Source organism: Athene noctua, chromosome 1 (assembly GCF_965140245.1).
Source record: "Athene noctua chromosome 1, bAthNoc1.hap1.1, whole genome shotgun sequence".
In the NCBI taxonomy this organism is placed as follows: domain Eukaryota; kingdom Metazoa; phylum Chordata; class Aves; order Strigiformes; family Strigidae; genus Athene; species Athene noctua.
In genome coordinates this window covers 249,473,856-249,495,023 of record NC_134037.1, presented here as the reverse complement: position 1 = coordinate 249,495,023, position 21,168 = coordinate 249,473,856, and the positions used below count along the sequence as shown (strand labels likewise).

General features: G+C 36.8%; 1 protein-coding gene across 2 annotated transcripts in view; it reads left to right on the top strand.

Annotated features, from left to right (window-relative positions):
• Positions 1-21,168, top strand: part of DYNC2H1 (dynein cytoplasmic 2 heavy chain 1) — a 182,683-nt gene that overhangs the window by 130,696 nt on the left and 30,819 nt on the right. For both annotated transcript variants that reach the window (XM_074916428.1, XM_074916437.1), the window contains 2 exons: positions 8,144-8,260; positions 18,549-18,758. In XM_074916428.1, coding sequence (XP_074772529.1) covers positions 8,144-8,260; positions 18,549-18,758 — 327 coding nt within the window. The remainder of the gene's footprint in view (positions 1-8,143; positions 8,261-18,548; positions 18,759-21,168) is intronic.

Genomic DNA, 21,168 nt, shown 5'->3' with positions numbered 1-21,168 from the left:
TGGGGAGTATTTTGTATATACCTGTGGTGCTGCATGAAAGAAATGTGTGGTGCCACATATTGGAATGGAAGGCACAGTACTGTGCTCTAACGGAAAACACAGCTTTTTATAATTGCAGTTAATCAATGCAGTTCTTCCAAGTAGCTTTATTAATTCCCATAGGTTTGGTGCTATGTACATGAGAATATATTGGTATGCAGCATATGAGAAGCTCTCCTCTAAGAACAGGCTGCAATTTTTTGGTTTTCTTAAATTTTGTCATAGTGTGTAATTAGCCAAGGTCCACCACCTCTTCTGGCCTTCCTTTTAGCATCATGTTCTCCAGGTAATTTATATTCTGGGGACCTCTACAAAATAAACCCCTTAGTTTGTGAGAAGGTGCAACTAGAATACTGGCTGGGTCAGTAGTAGGCTTATGCTGATTTTATTTCCTCCTCCACTGAAGCCCTGCTCTACAGAGGGTCTTCCTGGTGTCAAATGTATATGGTCCTCTTCTGTGTAAAAGAAGATATAGGTGGCATCAATGTCTTTCCCTCATTTTCTTTGTATTTTGATTAAGAAGGCATGTGTCTCTGTCCTGAATCCCTTCCTACTTCACATCCTTACTGAGTGAAAGCGCAGCTTTGAGGTGGCCTCAAAGGAACAACAAAAGAGCAAGTGTAGACCTACACTCTTTCTTACTCATGTACATACAGTATGAATGATTTGGTTATGAATGCCATTAAAGTACCATCATCCAACCTCCATGGACCCTCTTCTTGCAGAGAGGTAAGGGACACAGAGAGACCAAAAGTTAGAGAGGTTTCACTGGCAGCTCAGTCGTAGACTGCTCTCACACCCACATGGGTAACAGTAGCCAAACTATAAGGAACAGTATGGAAGCATGTAGTCCAGTCAGAAGGCATATCAAACTGATACCAGTTCCCTCTCTTGACACAATGAAGATATAGTTGCATTGCACGGAGTTACTACTTTCCAGTATTTACCAAAGTGACTATGTTGTAACTTCATATTTTAGTTTGAGCTGTAAAGTCTTATAAAAACAAAAATATCTCCTTGAACAGCTGTGTAAAGGGATATATTGTTTCATTGTGAGAAATGAAGCATAGAAGTGGTTTCTGTGCTAAGCCTACATCCTTTTGAAACTGGTAGATGGCGGTAGAGTGTCTGCTTTGACATTGTCTAGATTTACTGAAAAGAGTTTGTTAGCTTTTTGCACACAAATAAAAATCCTTTTATCTGTTCCACAGTCTTGAAAAAAATATCATTTATATGACTAGCAAATCTTTTCTGCTTTGTATTCTTAGAACAGTGATCATATTTCGTTCAGTAAGCCTAGATTTTTATATTTATTTTTAATTCAGTGACATAGAATTTCACAATACATTTTGGACTTTCCTCTTTTTCAAATTGTAATACTGTGTGTAAAATATTTTTTTTTGCTATGATTTCTAGGGTAGATTGTTTCTGAAATAAATACAAGACTTAGATAAAAGTCTGTGTTTATTATATATTGCATTTGTGAAGTAGCAGTTTTTTGCAGTAGCTGTGAATTACTGAAGGCAAGACTTTCTCCTCATCTTGTGCATGAGTAAAGAACAGAAATAGATTTTGTGTTCCTAGAAATCTGTTTTTATCTAAGTTCCAGGGAATGAAAACTTAAAATCTTGGCATTTCATAATTTTTATTTTTCTATGAATTTTTAAGTCAAACATGACTTTCTAGTAGTTCCATATGAAGTCACATGGAATCATTCATTGTCTTTATTGCTTTCAATTCTGTTCATTATCTCTCTTAGTTTCTCTAAATACATGGGGTTTTTACTGTAATGTGTAGGTCAATATCATAGCAGCATATATCCTCAGAAACCCATACAGTAAGCAGTAGATTAAAAAGCTGAGATGCACAATTAACTAAATAACTAAGTAAACAAATATTGACATTTTGACTACTCCAGTTATTAATGTATGCAATTTACATTTTTCTGTGCTGACAATGCAAAAAAAACCCCCCAAAAAACAGTGTATGAATTTTCCAGTAAGAATAGAGAAAATATTCAGTAGCAGTTTCTGAATGCTGTTCATAGTTATTAGATGCACTGTTCACAAATAAATTATTCTATTGAATTTTTTGTATAAATACTGTTATGAATGGTTGACCTTACTTAAACCAGACAGCTTCTACAAAGACTCATGGTTCTGAATAATCTTCTCACCTCTCTTTAAACAGACCATTATTGGTGATTGCTTTTATATTTTGATTATCTACCTTTCCATCCCTCTCATATTTTCCATGATGGTACTGATTTCCTGATTTATGATAGATTTTTTCACTCTTATCATTATTAAATATATTTAGATGTATATTTTGCTTGAATTAGCACAATATATAAGAGATTTTAGTGTATAAAATATTAAAAGAACATGTTGCAGTAGCAAAGGTGAGCATTCAAAGTTTAGGTATTCTAAAAGTACTCTTATTTTGAGTACCCTGTATTACACAACTATGATTAGATTTTCAGTTTCCTTAGTATTATAAATACCTACCTTGGTACCTTTCCAAACTACAGTGCAGAAGATGTGATTTAAAAGACCTAGATGTCTGCATCTGTGCTAGTTACTTCTAGTCTCTCTTTGTGGTCATCAAAGTATTGTATTTGAGGCACGATTAATCTCATCTTTAGTTGATTGTAAGTTGACCTGATGGTAACATATATATAGTGCAGTGAGAGGAGCTGAATTCTTATTGAGTTTTGAAGTTAGGTTTCTGGGAAAGGAAAAGCCTCGTTCTAATTTCCGCAGCATAGACCCACCTATCTTACCTATGTAAGAAACTTAGTTTTCCTATGTACTCAATAGGAGGGCCTTCCACATGACAAATTAGCCCACATAGATCTGTCTATTGTTTATGTAGGGAGGCTAAGGTGTAATCTTTTTAATTTAGGTAAGTTCTAAGTAAGCTTTAAGTAAGTGCCTAAGGGTAGGTGGGGTGAATTTGTGCTTGTATGTTGTAAGTTTGATTTAAGTGACTACATATAGTCCCCTCTCTCAACCCAAGAGTTTTTTTGTCTCCTTAAATACAGATTCCTGATCATATTCCTTTTGTGAGCTGAATCAAGCTCATCTTCTAGGTACTCATTCAGTCTGTGTGCTCATTCCTGTCCTGCAACCTTACAGAGTCATTTTTGTCTTTCATATGGCCCCCAGGAATGTATTCCTGATACTCTTCCTTTTAAATCCAGTTTCCCTTCCAACTCCAAAATTGTTTCTCTTGCCTAGATGTGAAAACAGTTCCGTGGAGTGACTACAAGCACACCACATAACCTAGAAGACTTTTGTGATGCACCTGATAATTCTAATAGGGAAATATATTCCAGTCATCATTTTATTCAGGTCATTCCTGATCATAACCCATTCTTTGTCCCAATCCATGCATTTGACTCTTGTTTTTACAGGACATATGCTGTAACAAGAAAGGTTCAGATTGGGTATTAGGCAAATCTTTTTCATTAGGACTTAGTAAAGCAGTGGAACAGATCATCCAGAGAAGCTGTGCCATCTCTGTACTTGGGATTTTTCAGGACCGTGCCAGATAAAGCTCTGAGCCACCTGATCTCAGAGCTTACCATACTTCAAAGAGGATGTTAGACTAGAGAACTCCTGAGGTTCTTTCCAACTTGAATTATTCTATGATCCTATAAAAAAAACCAGCTTCTCTTTTCATTTGCCTAACTTTCAGAAAGAGACTGATCTGAGATACTGAGTAAACCTTTTATCAGGCTTTAGCTGATTTGAAGAAGCATAGACTGGTCAGCACTGCAAGAAACTTCACTGTGATTTGTGAGAAAAAAATACTTATAGCATTCACGTTCTAAAATCAAACTTGTCATTATACTTAAGCAGTAATATGAGTTACTATTTTACAATCTCTAATTCTTTCTTAATTTTGGACAGATTTCATGGCTGTAAAAAATGGCATACAAAAAAATGTGCATCAAATTTGCAGTTCCATAGCAAAAGTTTGGGATGCTGAAGCAGCTCCAAGATGAGGTCAATCTGAGTATTTTGACATGAGTAAAATGTATGTTTCCTCTGTTTCTTGAAGGTCAATGGCGGTTCTAGGCTAAAATTTGCAAAAAGTAATCAAGCTGAAAGAGCCACCAGTACACAAAGTTTCAACCCAACCCATTAATTTAAAAAAGTTACAGTCAATTGAAAACTGTGCTGTCATGGAAACTTCAGTAGTAAGTTATGCTAGCATCATACCATCATTATTGTACTTCAGAGAAGAAATGTGATGAACTGGAAAGAGTTAAACAATTTCCATGAACACTTGATAAAAGATCATAGTATGTTACAGTACTCTGAAACACTGAGAGTTAAAACTTGATTTCTTTTGATTGAACACTTTTAAGTGTTTTACTTTTGATAATCACTTCCCAATATTTTTGAGCTACTTTGACAAAATACACAAAGCAGAAACAGATATAGGTGCACTGAAGAACAAAGAATGAAATAATGGATAGTGTATTTCCTGTTTAAATTATATTGACAGATTCTATGATTAGATAATTAATAGCTAAACCTGTACACTAGAGTGAGAAAATAATTACTTGATCTTGCAGTCACTAATTTTGAAATTCATTTCAGCTATATGGAGCTAAGTGTTTATATCTATAAAGGCACTTAAAAAAAGAATACAATACTTAATATTTTCAATCCCCCATATTCACAAAGCAATCATATAAACTTTTTGCAGCTTTATAGTATAAATATGCAACTTTATATGAAGTACTGCATACTGAATTACCAGTTAAAGCATATTTGATATAAATGTTTTATTTCTTTGCAAATGATGGCAGACAGCTATCCAAAACCAAATTACAATAGCCAGAACTATAGCTAAAAGAATGATATCTGCAAGGCACAAATGTCTGTTATCTGTATTGCTTGTCAGAACATTTGCATCTGTGCAGAGTGAAAAGGAGGAAGAATAACAGGAATGATGAAGACGTTATGATCAAAACATTAATCAGCAAAAATAATTTTTTTTTCTAAATTAAGCAAGAATCTTTTCTGCTATACACAATAGCTGGAACACACAAAGAATTATTAAAGTTTAATATTAAGCTATGAGAATAAGAGGATGAAATCATGTTTTCCATAACAGAAGCTATACTGAGCAGTTCCTTGTGTATCTTTTCCTCCCTTTAGCTACCAGAATACTTGCAGAAGCCCTTCTTGTAGGCCTTCACACCCATTGCTGGCTTCAAACCCAGCTGTGATTCAGCTTGCCTCACTCCATCCTAACACAATTGAGCAATGTCTTTGTATCCCTGCTGGGTAGTCCATCCCTGCTCCCATGTTCTGTGGATTACCTTTTTATATTTGAGATCACTAGCTTCCTCTTCATCCATATTGATCTTCTGCTATTCTTGTTCTTTGGCTTGCTTATCACGCTTGCTTCCTGCACATCAGAAAGGACTGTTCTGGTACTTTGAGGAATTTATTCTTAAAGATTAACCAACTTGTTCTCATGGGGGACTTCAACTTACCGGATGTCTGCTGGAAATACAATACAGCAGAGGAAAAAGTCCAGGAGGATCCTGGAATGTGTGGAAGATAACTTCCTGACACAGCTGGTGAGTGAGCCACCTAGGGAAGGTGCCCAGCTGGACCAGTTGTTCTAGACCAGAGAAGGACTTGTGGGTGATGTGATGGTTGGAGTCGGACTTGGGCACAGTTTTTGATTCTTGAAGAAGTAAGGAGGGGTGTTAGCAGAACTTCCATCTTGGACTTCTGAGTGGCAATCTTGAAACCATTTCCTACAGGCTTCTCCTGGAGAAACTGGCTGCGCATAGCCTGGATGGGCATACTCTTCACTGGGTAAAATTTGGCTGGATGTCTGGGCCCAAAGAGTTGTGGTGAATGGAGTTAAATCTAGTTGGTGGCTGGTCACAAGTACTAGGGCCAGTTCTATTTAATATCTTTATCAGTGATCTGGACACGGGAATCAAGTGCACACTTGGTAAGTTTGCAGACAACACCAAGTTGGGCAGAAGGGTTGATCTGCTTGAGGGAAGGAAGACATTACAGAGGGATCTGGGCAGGCTGGATTGATGAGCTGAGGCCAATTGTATGAGATTCAATGAGGCTCAGTGCCGGGTCCTCCAGCTGGGTCTCAACAACCCCATACAATGCTACAGGTTTGGGGAAGCGTGGCTGGAAAGCTCCTTGGTGGAAAAGGATCTGGTGGTGTTGGTCAACAGGCAGCTGAATATGGGCCAGCAGTGTGCCCAGGTGGCCAAGAAGGCCAATGGCATCCTGGCTTGTGTCAGCAATAGCGTGGCCAGCAGGGATGGGGAAGGGATCTGACCCCTGTCCTCGGCACTGGTGAGGCCGCCCCTCGATTCCTGTGTTCGGTTTTGGGCCCCTCACTACAAAAAGGACATTGAATGACTCGAGCGTGTCCAGAGAAGGGCAACGGAGCTGGTGCAGGGTCTGGAGCACAGGTCGTACGAGGAGCGGCTGAGGGAACTGGGGGGGTTTAGTCTGGAGAAGAGGAGGCTGAGGGGAGACCTCATCGCCCTCTACAGCTCCCTGAAAGGAGGGTGCAGGGAGCTGCGTGTCAGTCTCTTACTCCCATGTAACAAGTGGTAGGACAAGAGTTAATGGCCTCAAGTTGTGCCAGAAGAGGTTTAGGTTGGATATTAGGAAATATTTATTAATTGAAAAGGCTATCAATCATTGGAACATGCTGTCCAGGGAAGTGGTTGAGTCACCATTCCTGGAGGTATTTGAAATACATGTGGACATGGTGCTTAGGGACATGGTGTCGCTGTAGAGACAGACAAAGCGACAACATGGTTTAGTGGTGGACTTGGCAATGTTAGGTGTATGGTTGGACTTGATCTTAAGGGTCTTTTCCAACCTAAATGATTCTATGATTCTATGTTATAGAGATAGATTTGATATATTTATTCATTATGTATATTTATCTTTTGTTTTATGTCTTTTAAGACATTTAATATAAGAATAAAATTATAGTAAATGTTATAGAAGTTAAAATAATGGTTCAGTGTTTTATAGTCTTGTAGTGCTTCATAGTTCATATGAAAGCTAATAAGAAGCTGCTGTTTGCTTCAATGAAAAAAAAAATTAAAAAGAAAACACATCATTGCACCTCTCAAATAGACAATAATTCAAAAGCCAGCAGAAACAACTTGATTTCCTGCCTCATTCTGCCTAAGAATTAAACAGTCCAGTCCTTCTGAATGATTAATAAAAATTTTATTATCAGTTTTAATTTTTTGAAGTCAAGCAAAAGAGTAGAAAATTAGTAAGTTCTTCTCTAACATGTCTTCCAAAAAAGGAAAATAACTAAAATTTAGCTAAAACACTGAAAAATACCAGGAGTTTTATATACACTCTACAGGACAGACTGCAATATCACTGACGAATTTTAATTTCAGTATTCTTTCTTTATATATGTATACATGTATTCGATAAGTTTATGTGTGGAATCATCAGGGTTGCTAACAATAAAAGGCAATTGGACTTAATGAACTGGAAGCTCCCCTTCTTTCTGAAAGTTTGTAGTTATTCTTTTAATTACTTCCTTTCTTTCTTTAAAAAATATGCAGTTAAATAATATGATGTAGCATGAATATCTAAGTAAGAGAACTGTTGGTGATCTTTATGAATTGATTATAGCTGTCTTGGAGTTTTGATGCCAGATAGGTACTATATATATTTAGTAACATATTCTGCTTTTTTGTTTCTTTTTTTTTAATTACAGATTGAGCTTATTTAAAGTCAGACCTTGAGTTTTGTCTGTAGATTTTGTGGAGAAGAGGCTTTTTAATTAATTATACACCTCATTAGTTTTTAAATTATAGTTGAACAAAGACAATAACTGTGATAAGAAAAATATGGATTTGTTTGTTTATGGTTTAATATGAATGAGGCTCAAGTATGTTCTTTATGGGTATTGTTTGTGGTTTGAATAGATCATGATTAGTAATTAAGTATGCAGAAAAGCATAGTCCATAGATAAACCAGTATGTGCTATTGTGTTGCATTTTTGTACTAAAAGAAGGTTGTTTATCCTTCTAAGAGACTGCATTTGTATTCTCATCACTCAGGTCATTTCACAGCTGCGGATACTGAGCAGGTCAGTAACTGCTGGCTGCAGATTTGACAGAGAAATATGGTCTACTGAACTTTCTCCTGTTCTCAATCTATGGAAGAAACTTAATCAGGTAGGAAAGTATCTAATCTGAAAAGACAACTCCCCCCCCCCCCCCCCAACCCCCGTAACTACATTAAAAATAAGATCTAAGGAATTATCTTGAGTATTGAAACATAAGAAGTGAAAAAGTAATGCATTTGAGGTGGGAATTACAATGTTACATGTATGTAATCAGCTTTGAAGTCTGTACGTCCAATAACAGGCTGTCACTCTTTTCTCCGTATGAAGGTGAGAACACACTCACAAGACATGAGTCTAATATCTTGTGTTTCCAAGAAGAACACTAATATGTTTTAGATTTTAATTTAGTGTCTTCATTTCTCATATTCACAAGACAATGTTTAATGATTTTAAATATTATTTTTTTCCCCTGTATAATACTGAAGCACAGTACTAGCTTTAAATTGAGATTCATTAAAATTGCTGCTACAATGCTTGCAATATCCAGTTTGGTTTTGTTTTTTTTTTTCTTTCTTGTTCTGGGTTGGTTTGTTTTGGTGGGTTGTTTTTACATGCTTGACTTCCACCCATTGAATTCTTATTGTGGGTGTCCGTTTATCTGTAATGTATGCAAATTCTCTTTGAAATGCAGATACTGTGCATACTTGGGAAGGATCCCCCTCACCTCATGTTACCTGTCTACCTAGATGTTTGGCCATTATTTTTCTCCTCAGCCATAATTAATTGATCACAGACACTGTGGCCCAAAATTATGTCTTGTACACAACAACATTGGAATGAGAAAAGCCTTTCCCTTACTCAGCCACATACAAAAAAGTTACATAAGGTGCACTTTAGAATTTGCCATTACATTTTGAAGTCTCTCATTAAATTGTCATATAATCCATAGTGTATGATACATCATGGTTTTGTCAAAATAATCTTTAGTACTAAATAACTTCATATTGAAATCTCTGAAATAATCTGAACATGGACTGCTGTTAACCAGCTGTGTGATCCTGTAAGAAAAAGCAGTGTATTTCAATGTGACACCTTCCATTATATCTTACTGACTAGTGTTTAATATACCTTTAGGCCTGCAAACCTTCATTGCAAGAACTCAGATGAAACTCTTGCATGTATGTATACTTGTATAATCATAAAATTGGAGATTTTGATTGTAGTGTTTGGAAGACTGATAGATGAGGCCATTTTTAAGTAGTAAAACAAAAGTGCACTACATTAATGGTCGTTAACCACATACATTGCTAATGACTAGTTCTTTATCGTTATTAATCGTTAGCACTGCAAATTCAAAGCACTCTTTAAAACTTGCATCATAAATTAATTGTGAGTATGCAGTACCATGAAGCTGAAGCGAGGGTTAGAACTAGATGATCTTTAATGTCCCTTCCAAACTAAACCATTCTATGATTCTATATTATCTTAAACTTTCCTTGATTTTCTAATGTTTTTATGCTGTTAGTGGAATGAATTGTTTATCTTTTGAGGACGTAATTTGGAATAGGATGGCCTCTGACCTTGTGTAGGGTTCTTGGGGGGCACATTAGCTTGAGTGTTTCAAAAAATTTAACTAATAATGTCCTTTATCAAAATTAGCTTTCATAGTTTGTTCAACTAGTACTTGCTTTAAGCTTTGAAAAAGTCTAAGCATCTATAAAATTCCACATACATTGCATACAGTTCCACATTCTAATTCTCTTTTGGTAGCTCAATGAAGGCATCATGTTTGTTTTCAGAAGTTTTAAATAAAGACCTGAAAATTGGAATGAAGAAAATAGCTGAATTGCTGCTTAAGTTAGCAACCATACATTATTTTATTTATGCATGAATGGGCACAGGATATGAGCTAAAATTATTTCCCAGGTATGAGGAAGTAAAATCACAGAAGCTATCAATTCCTGAAGTCTGTAAAAAAAAAATTTCCCCCCCTCTATTTTGGAAGCATATATGTTTAGCTTCAGACTCTTTATGATAAAATCCTAGAGTCATAGAATAGTTTGGGTTAGAAGGAACCTTTAAAGATAACTAGTCCAATCCCCTGCCATGTGCAGGGACATCCTCAACTAAATTCTGGTTGCTCAAGGTCCCCTTCAACTTGACCTTGAAGAATTTAAGGGATGGGACATGCACAACTTCTCTGGACAGCCTGTCCCCGTGTCTCACTGCCCACATCGTAAAAAATTTCTTCCTTATATCCAGTCTAAATCTACCCTCTTTCAGTTTAAAACCATTGCCCCTTGTCCTGTCACCATGGGCCCTGTTAAAAACTATTTTTCTGTCCTTCTTATAAGCCCCCTTTACATATTGAAAGGTTGCAGTAAGGTCTCCCCAGAGCCTTCTCTTTGCCAGGCTGAACAGCCCCAACTTTTGCAGTCTTTTCTTTATAGGAGAGGTGATCCAGCTCTCTGTTCGTTTTCATGGCCCACCTCTGGAATGCAGTACTCCAGGTTGGGTCTCACAAGAGCAGAGTAGAGGAGCAGAATCACCTCCCTTGACCTGCTACCACACCTCTTTTTTGTAGCCCAGGATATGGTTGGTTTTCTGGGCTTCAAGCACACATTGATGGTTCATGTCCAGTTTTTCATCCACCAGTACCCCCAAGTCCTTCTCCACGGGGCTGATCTCAATCCCTTCATCCCCCAGCCTGTATTGATACCAGGGATTGCCCTGACCCAGGTGCAGGGCCTTGCATTTGGCCTCGTTGAGCTTTGTGAGGTGGTGGCTATTGTTGTTGTTACTATTATTATCTTCTTTTATCTATTGCATACAGATAGTAGTAAAGTAGAGGCAGATGAGATAGATGCTGACAATACCTTCCATTTTATTTACAAGAAGCAAATACTAGTTTTCTACCTGTCAAATGTACTTATCACTAAGGGTAGTTGGAAATAATGGTTGAATATCTGTTTCAAACTACTGAAACTCAGGAAGAGCCCGATGTAGGTCTGAACTGAACCTAGCTAATCTATTTATAAATTCAAAGCTGTTTTTAAAATCAGCTACTTTTTAGTCTGGAGGCAAAAACCGCTCAGAAACTTGTTAATATGTAGAAACTTGTTAATATGTAGAGAAAGATTAAGTATGTTTTTAAACATTTTTATTCTAGTGCTGAGTATGTAATTCAAAGATTAATTCAAAAGGGATTATTTTAAAAATACCTTGAAAATAGTTATTGTACATCTAAGTGCTGATGGTTCTGAAGCATGACATAATTTACCACTTGACATAGGTTTATCCTGTAGAATTTATACTGTAATAATTGGTCATAAACTTTAAGTGTGGACATATTTTTATCTTTACACTCTTAATACCATATGGTGATCACATTTGTATTCTGTAGTGTCCAAGTTTAGATGAAATAATAGACAGCATTTGACTGGGTATTTCTCTGGACTGAGCATCGGTGTTTCATCTTACAAAAATTAGTTTAAATAATTTAGAGTGTATAATACAGCTAAATTGACAGAATGTCTATAGAATTTATGTAGTCAGTGAATTTCAGAAATCAATGATAAAACAAAAGTTTTATCTAATATTGGACAACATTTCACAAATCTGTAAATGGAGTATTTAACTTTCTTAGTGATATGCCCACTGAAGAATTCTACCATATACACCTTAAAGTAAAATAATATTTGCATTTTTTCATGAGTGCAAATTGTAATCTCTCAATCAGTAGCATTGAGTGCAGCTAACAGAAGCAGCAAATGCACGCAGCAGTTGGCACAGCAGTTTGTGCAGAACAGCTTACAGAAGACCAGCAACTTTGCTCAGTAGAGGATACACCTTCTCAGTAATGGTAGTGACATGCCACAGGACACAGTCCCCAGCTGCTGCTGGAGCAATGGAACCTCTAAGATGAGAACTTTGACTCAGACATAGCTCCAGAAGGAGGATGCAGCTCTGCAGGTTTCGAGCTGCAAAGAGGTGACTCTTCCTGAGGCTGGGGCAGCAGGAGGTGGTCTTCTAACCTGCGGGAGATTTGTTCTTGTTGAGGATCTGCATCATCAGGGAGCTGTGAGAGGAGGTCAGCAGATTTTGCAGCATCAGAAATAGTGTAGTCAGATCTTTTCTGAGATACTGAAACTTAAAGAGCCAAGCACCCAGCTTTCCTGAAGGTGTTGCAGGCAGAGTCTGGGTCTGTTGGGGTAGAAGGTGAAGACTTACAGGATGGCAAAGCCTGGAAGCCTGTGACTTCTGGCACAAGGAGGATGACTTCTACTCCATCTCAAGATTTAGTGCCCTCATAGCTGACAAGAGGCTGGGAGCTCCATCCAATGAAGCTCCCAAGCCAACGGAACCTGATGAATGGTTAGACGTTCTCTTCAAAGGAAAAGCCAGCAAGGTGAGAACAGGGAGTTGCCCTTTTTGTGAGAGACCAGTGGAAATGGATGAAGCTCTCTTTAGAGATGTACAACATGCCAGCTGAGAGGATCAGAAGTCACCATTGTAGTTGGTGTCTGCTATGGGCCACCTGATCAGGAAGAAGTAGGCGAGACCTTTTCACATGCCTGGAAGAAGCCTCACATTCTCAGAGCATGGTCTTTTGGGGGAATTTACCCACCTTGATATCTGCTGGAAGAACAGTGTAGCAGGGCACAAGCAATCCAGGAGGTTTCTGCAATGTATTGATGACAAATTCCTGACTCAGTTGATGGAGGAACCAATAAGGGGAAGCACTCTATAGGACCGCATACTTTCCAAGAAGGAAAAACTTGCTGAAGACATGAAGGGTGATGACAGCCTTGATTGCCGTGACCATGAGATGGTGGATCTCAGGAATATGAGAGGAGGGAAACAATCAAAAAGCAGGACTCTAGACTTCAGGAAAGTAGACTTTGGCCAATTCAGGGATGTGCTTGAAAAAATCCCATGGGACACTGTCCTGGAGAGCAGTCCTGAAGAACTGGTTGCTTTTCAAGGAATACCTCCTCTAAGCTCAGTGGCCAATCTCAAAATGCAGGATGTCAAGTAATAATAGCAGGAGACCTGTATGGATGAGCAAGGAGCTCCTGGCAAAACTTAAATGTGAAAAAGAAGTGAATGAAGTGGGGACAGCTGATGTGGAAGGAATGTAGAGACATGAGCATGCAGAGATGGGGTTAGGGCAGACAGAGCGTGTCTGCAGTTGAATCTGGTGAGGGATGTGAAGGGCTATTACTGATCTACTGGGTCTAGCTGGGATGGAGTTAGCTTTTCTCATAGCAGTGGATATAGTGCTGTGCTTTGTACGTGTGGCTAGAACTGTTGATAAGACATCAGTGTTTTTGCTGTTACTGAGCAGTGCTTGCATAGCATCAAAGCTGTCTCCCCAGCCTCCCACCTCCCAAAAGCCTGTATGCTGGGGGTGGGTAAGAGGTTGGTTAGGAGGGGACATAGCTGGGACGGCTGACCCAAACTGGCTGAAGGGATATTCCATACTATGTGACCTCATGCTCAGTGCTAAAAGCTAGGAGAAAGGAGGATTAGGGGGACATTCATTATTAAGGCACTTGTCTTTCAAAGCAACCACTGTGTGTAGATGGTCTGCTTCCCAGGAAGTGGCTGGGCATCGCCTGCTGATAGGAAGTCAAAAACAAATCTCTGGTTTTGCTTTGCTTCTTCATGCGGCCTTTGTTTTTTTCTTTTTTTTTAAACTGCCTTTATCTTGACCAACAAGATGTTTCATCTTATTTTCTCTCCCTGTCCTGTTGAGGAGGGAAGTGATAGAGTGGCTTGGTAGGCACCTGGTGTCTAGCAAGGTTAATGTACTACAACTGAATATGACTGGGATGGAGTTAACTTTACAGCCTGTTTAGCAGCACCTGTTTAGCAGCAGGTGTGGTGCTGTTAACCCATTAGAAGGGCAACAAAAATGATTTTTACAGGTACATCAGCAACAAAATGAAGATTGGGGAAAGTGTAGGGTCACTACTGGATGGAATTGAGGACTTGGTCACAAAGGACAAGAAGAAAGCTGAAGTACTAGATGTCGTCTTTGCCTCTGTTTGCTGGTAGGTCTGGCCTTCACCAATCCCAGGTCCCCAAAAGCAATGGGAGAGTACAGAGCAAAGGAGACTTACCCTTGGTGGAAGAGGATCAGGTTAGGGAGTGTTTAAACAAACTAAATATAAACAAATTCACAAGCCCTCATGGAACACACCCATGAATGCTGAGGGAGCTGACTGCTGCAGTTGTGAGACCACTCAGTGATCTTTGAAAGATCAGTGTGACTTGGGGAGATTCCTGAGGACTAGAAGAAAGCAACTGTCACTCCTTTCTTTAAGAAAGGCAAAAAAGAGGATCCAGATAACAATATGTTATTGAGCCTCACCTGGGAAGGTGATTGAGTAAATAATCCTCAAAACAATTTCCAAGAATTTCCAAAGGTCCTTAAGATGGTTAGGGGACAAGAGCATCTGTCATACAAGGAGATAATGAGAAAACTGGGACTGTTCACCCTGGGGAAGAGAAGCCTCGGAAGAAATCTTATTATTTAGTGTATACTGGCTGATGGGAAGAAGTAAAGAAGACAGAGCCAGGCTCTTCTCAGTGGTGTCCCATGACAGAACAAGAGGCCATGGGCACAAATTGAAATACAGGAAATGCCATTTAAACAGAAGACAAAATTTTTTTACTGTGATGATGGTCAAAAACTGCAACAGGTTGCCTAGAGAGACTGTGGAGTCTCCATCCTTGGAGATATTGAAAACTTGGCTGGATGCAGTTTTGGGCAACCTGTTGTAGCTTTGAGCATAGGGTTGGACTAGACAGTCTCCAGAGGTTCCTTCCAACTGCAACAGTTTTGTGATTCTGTGAACAGTAGTCTTTTGTGCTCAGTTTTAGAGCTATCACAGTCTCTGGCCAAACAGCAAAAATAGCATCTGTACATTAGAAATTTTAGCTTTTTCATTTTAGACATTCTGACATGGGAAATAGTTCTTATGTATTAATACAGTAATGAGGACTTAATATGTTGTTGCTTTTTTCAGAAATATTTCTGGAAATTTGCAGGACTCTTTTTTTCTTTCCTCTCAGTGGCATACATTTTTCAAAGCCCAGTTAAATGTTACTACCAATTATTCAGACATTCTGAAATTGTTGAGCGGGGGAGTTTATCATTCTCTGTCTGTCCATAACAATAGAATCATGGAAACTGCCTCCCCTTCATCCAGGGTTTATTAGTCCAGCCTGAATGCAGACTCTGGAATTTTTCATTGAATTTTACTTTAAATGAAATACTTAAAATCTGGTTCCAGTCAGTGCATTCCCGTTGAAAGTTACATAAGCAAACTTCTTCATCCTATTTAGCTGTTCTGGACTAATACAGAATGTCTTGACATTTTCATCTATATTAGCTTCATTTGAAAACACCCCTGTAATGAATACTGTCCTAAAACTGCTTCTGCAGTGTCTATCAGTGTGATTTAATAACAGCTTAGCACTAATCAAATTAATTAAACACTCATGAACCTGCCATTAAGTTAAAAAAACCCCAAATGCTCAGATGCTCAGCAAAAGTTTGCACGAAAGACTGTTTACTGAAAAAAATGGGACCGTCACTGAATAACTTGTCAAGCAAACATTACACAAATGTAAAACAAATCTTTCTTAATTTGGAAGGATGGTCCACTACAGCCTGTTGGCCAAGGCTGGGCCCTCAGAGTAATTCAACCAATTTCTGTCCTGGTGTCCATTCTCTTCCCACATAGCCTTGTGCCATGACAGAGTGTAGATCAGGACCTATTTAAGCACTTCATTGTCACATAACTGGATCAGTTGGAAATCACCATCCAACAGAACTCAGGCATTGCCCATCATGTGACAGTTTTCAGAGAAGTACAAAAATCTCAGGACACAATGGTGCTGCATAAGTGTTTCATCATGTCCAAATGGCTGGCTGTCATGATCAGAGCGACAGGAGTCACCACTATATTTTTGTTGTAGTGTGGACGCATTTTCTACCTTGTTTCAGTGAAACTGTTTAGTACCTCTGTGAAAGTTAGAAGGCCCACCCATAATAAAAATGTGGAAGTAACTGCTTCAAAATTATTTCTGCTGAATATATGATCATAAGCTGTCATGATGTGTTCTGCGTTACCTTCTGTTGTGTTTGTAAATTGAAGGCTAACTATTTTCATGAAGATGCATAATGCGGCAAGACAATGGCAGAAATAGTTTTGAAAATGAATGGGTTGTTGCTCTTTTATCTAAAACATTAGGAACTTCAGCTGTAACAAAAGAACAATGTTTTTTTCACCAAGGAAAATCAGTGAAGCAGAAATATAAGGTCATTATTTCTTGTATTGTCAACAATGAAATATTTGTGCAATAAACAGTGAGAGGCTAATATCTGAAATAATACGCAGAGAGGAGGAGGCAGAATCAAATGGCCAGTGGAGATTTCTAAAACCCACCACCATCACCACCAAAATTGAATTTTGAATCAGATGCAATACTAGTGGAGATGTATGAGTTTATTTTCGTTATATTTGTTACATTTCTGAGGGGTCAATTTTCAGAACATATTGGAGTTTGAAAAAGCTTGAGTTTAGGAAGGTAATGAAGGAAAGCTTCTGGAGCAGCTTAGGTGAGACTATATGAAGTCTCATATTGTACTGAGATAGTAACAAGTACAAGAAGTGAAAGAGGGAAAATTATCAAAATCTCAAAATACACCTAATTTAATATTGGTAGCATAATATAGTATTTAATGCTAAAGATTAGAACCTATCTTCAGTTTCTTATGATTAGGAAAAACACTGAGTACTTCAGCAGTTCTTCATCTTAATTCCCAAGCAGGTCATGAGGATATTTTTAAAGCTGATGTGAGTTATATACATAATGGATTTTAAGGGAATGTAATAGAACATTAAATGTATAAGCTGATATTGGTATTCATGTTTAATTTTCCTATAAAAATGACAGATGGGTTGTTTTAATAAATTCTCAGGAGAAGGCATTAGAAAGAGTGATGAAATGAATATGCAATTCATAGGAGACTGTTATGTGAAGGAAAGTATTGAGGAACTGAGGCCTTCTCTTGCAGTAAGATTTTTGTGTATTAAGACAGTTTATGTGAAGACTGGCATAGCCTGCAAGTTGCAATGTCTTTGTTCTTCCATTTTTTGTGCAGTTAAATACTCCAGTAAGAAATTACCAACTAGCTTATGCTAGTTTTACATTATCTTTTATACATATTCACCAAACTATGGTCTGAAAAAAGCTGAAGTGTAACTGGTGCTGTAATTTCAGGATGCAGGCAAAGACAAAATACAAAACAAAACAGTTCTAAATACTGCATGTTTCTTACACTTTGAACAGTAACTTTGTTGTATAACTGTAATAATGTAGGAGTGAACACCTTATTCTTCATTTCTCTGTCATTTTTCTTGATAGGTGAGTGCGGTATGAATTGGAAATGAAAAACGTGTGAAAGTTCTGACAAACTTACAGTGCCTGGCAATGATAACGGAGGCAGGCATCCTGTGTGTTCTGGAAAGCAAGATGCCATGTGACAATTCAGAAGTTTATTTAACCTGAAAAACAGTCAAAACTACATGTTATTTTAAGAAGAGATACTTTAGAGAAAGTAAAATCAGATTTTACCTTTAATAAATTACTAGAAATTGAAATAGCAAAACATTTTTTTCCCAAAGGCTACGGTTTTCTTTTTGCATTTGTGCCTTTTAGAATTTTTCAATAAATAAGTTTCCAAAAAATTCCATAACTGCAGTATCTTGTCACATGTCAGGTTGGCAGTTTCAGAACATATGCTAAAAAATATTTATGTAATAAACTGCAAATGAATTCAGATTTTCAAAATTATACCATCTCTTGAAATTATCAATAAATTTGGATTTTCAGTGGTTGTAGTGGAATGGAAGTAATAAAAATGTCAATGTTAGAACAGCAGTACCTCTCAGAATCTGTGTTACTCATGATTTACACATAATATTATATTTATTTTGTGTTTATTTGTATTTAATTTCTTTCCAGGTTGAACTAATCTTATCAAAGGAAAAGCTATATCTAACAGCATGGTTTATAGTACCCAATACAATCTTGTTATGCTGAGTACACTACTGTTTTTTATATTGACACATTAACACAAATGCTAAAAGAAGTAATTCTGCTAAGATTTTTCAGAAATTCTAGTACTTTTGAAGTAATAAAATTAAACCCAAGTAAAACAGTTACAAGATAAAAACCAAGTAAAAAACAAGTTAAAAATGAATAGAAAACAAATTTAAAAAAAAAAAAAAAACAAACCAAAACCAAAACCCAAATAATACATTGTATAACATAACAGTTTCCCTGACTTTATTAACTGGACATCGTATGTTCTTTTTTAGAATTCTAACCTGATTCACCAGAAGGTGTCTCCTCCTGTGGAGCAACAAGGATCTCCAATTTTATCATTCATTACTCTGGAACAATTCAATGCAATTCGCCTGGTGCAAAGTGTCCATCAGTCACTTGCTTCTTTAAGTAAAGTCATCAGAGGTACCTCATTACTAAATTCTGAAGTACAAAGACTAGCAAGTGCTCTGCTAAATCAGAAGGTAAGTCATTTTGTCATTAATTTACATTATAAGCAATGAAAAAACCTCAAGTAAACTGAACAAAATTCTAATACATATTTTCACATCACCATCTCTCTTATTGACAGAGACTCTGAAGTGGAGTTCTTTTATAGATAGTGACTATAAGACATGTTTTTTCTGGAATGAAAACCCAGAAAAATGTTGCTTCAAGTACTTGCAGGAGCTTCTGAGTATATTACTTTTGTCAAGCTTTCTCTTAAGGACAAATCCAATAAAATTAGAAATTGTAGAATACTATTTCTATTTCAAATACCAAACCATGCTAGATAAGTCAAATATTTTAACCAGTAAAACATGGAAATCTGTCCCTTTTCTTAGTTTTTACGGTTTCTTAAAATTTAAGTTTTACTGCAGTCGTAATCACAATTTGCTTTCTGCATTTATTTGGTATCGATTATTGCCATATCACACCAGACAAGCTGTGTCTAACATAACCTATCGTCTCACTCTATATTCTTGATATATGAGAAAAGCAACCCAAATTTGTATATGTACTTTCTCCATGTTTTCTGTCATCAAACTGGGCGTTATTATAAACTAATATATAATATAAATATATAATATATATATATAATATAAAAATATAATATAAACTCAATTAGTGACTGCAAATTTACATCTTCTGTCATTAATAGCTAGGTAATTGGATTCCAAAGATAGTCAAACATTGACATGAGACTCTGTTTTGTTTCACCTGCAGCAGTTGATAAATTGTATTGATGCTAGTGCATAGATACTGAGATTGGCTCTACCATGAACAATAATTCCTATTAACATCTTGTTTATCTTCATGTGAGGAACAAGTGTTAAAAAGATTGTTATGTATTTATTGATCTATCAAATTTCCAATTAAAATAGTAATTAAATTTGTTGTCTTTTCAGATTCACAAGACAGCATTTGTTAGCAAAATTGCAGTACAATTATAATAAATTAACAATTTTCATGTTAGCAATCTCATTGACTTTTAAACATGTTTTGACTATGTGGTAGAAATTGGTGCTAAGTCATAGTAATGCACATGATACATGTAATGGCCATTTTTTAGTATTTATTATATTTCTTGTTACTGGAAAAGAGGGTATGTCTTGCTGGTGTGCTTAAGCTGCACTCTTAAATTGGAAGCAGCAGGAGCTATGAAGGTGATCACTCACAGAAATGTACTTAAAGATTCTATGCATTTTTATCTCTCCCAAACATCAGTTCAGTGCTTCCTGATATATTGAACCAAGTGTTTCTGTCATTTCATCTGCTTACTTATCCATTTACCTTGACACAGATCACTTCATTGGATTGTGACCCTAAAGCAGTCTTTTCAGCAGGCCTCCAGAGAGGCTAATGCCACATTCTTGGCATGGCAGCTAAACCTCACTGTATTTATCTTAAAGTGATTTATTGCATGTATTTTCTATACACTGTTCTTGTTTAGTTTAGTGTGGTCACACATTATGTAAGAAAGGACTATTTTTAAAATCTTACATTTTAAAAGCACCAAGATCATAGTTCTTGTAAGATTATAGCACCTGAAGAAGCTGCTAGATTACCAACAGAAATGTGAAACTCAGTAAAAGTATGACTTCTAATCGTTCCAGGAATATGCCTTATTTGTGCAAAATTTATGTTAGTGTACATCTGAAATATGTTTCCATACTAACAATTAGTTAAGCTGTTACTTTAAATTTAGACTGATATATTAGCAACATTAGGTGAATGCCTTCTAGATAACAGATTGGTGAGCTGCCTGTAAATGCATGGCAAAAGAGTCTGCAAAATTCGAGGACAATATTTTCAAATACAAAAACTTTTCAAAAAATCATAATTAGCAAAAAAGCATGCAGTTAACTGTGATTTATTAATTGTTGTGTATATATTATAGTTTATTAAATTCTTTGTTAATTAGTGTCCCCAGATCCAGATATTATCTGTTTTTTCTCTGTGAAAGGTACACATGGAGTATTTATTTTGCAAGATACTTTTTCTTGTGAACTTCTCTGATCAAATCTTGAAAACCTGTTCAGCACATGTGCTGTTAGATTGTGAACATACTTAAAAATGCAACTGTAAACGTTAAACAGTATAAATTGTTTATTCTGCTCAGCATCTTCAGTATTGTGAAATATTCCTCGGGTAATAATTTACATCAGTTCTCTTTCACAGAAGCAGGAGAATCTTGCAGAGTCAATTTCTGTGTGCTTTGCAGATTCCTGTGAGGTAGATAGAATTTTATCCCTATTTTATAAGGAGGAAATCTGACAGAGAATTTTTTAAAACTTTCCTTTCTATGTCAATGAAAAATTTGTGGATATCTTGCAGGATTTTATTCTCAGGTGTTGTTCTACAAACACTTTAAGATGAAGAGAAAATAATCAT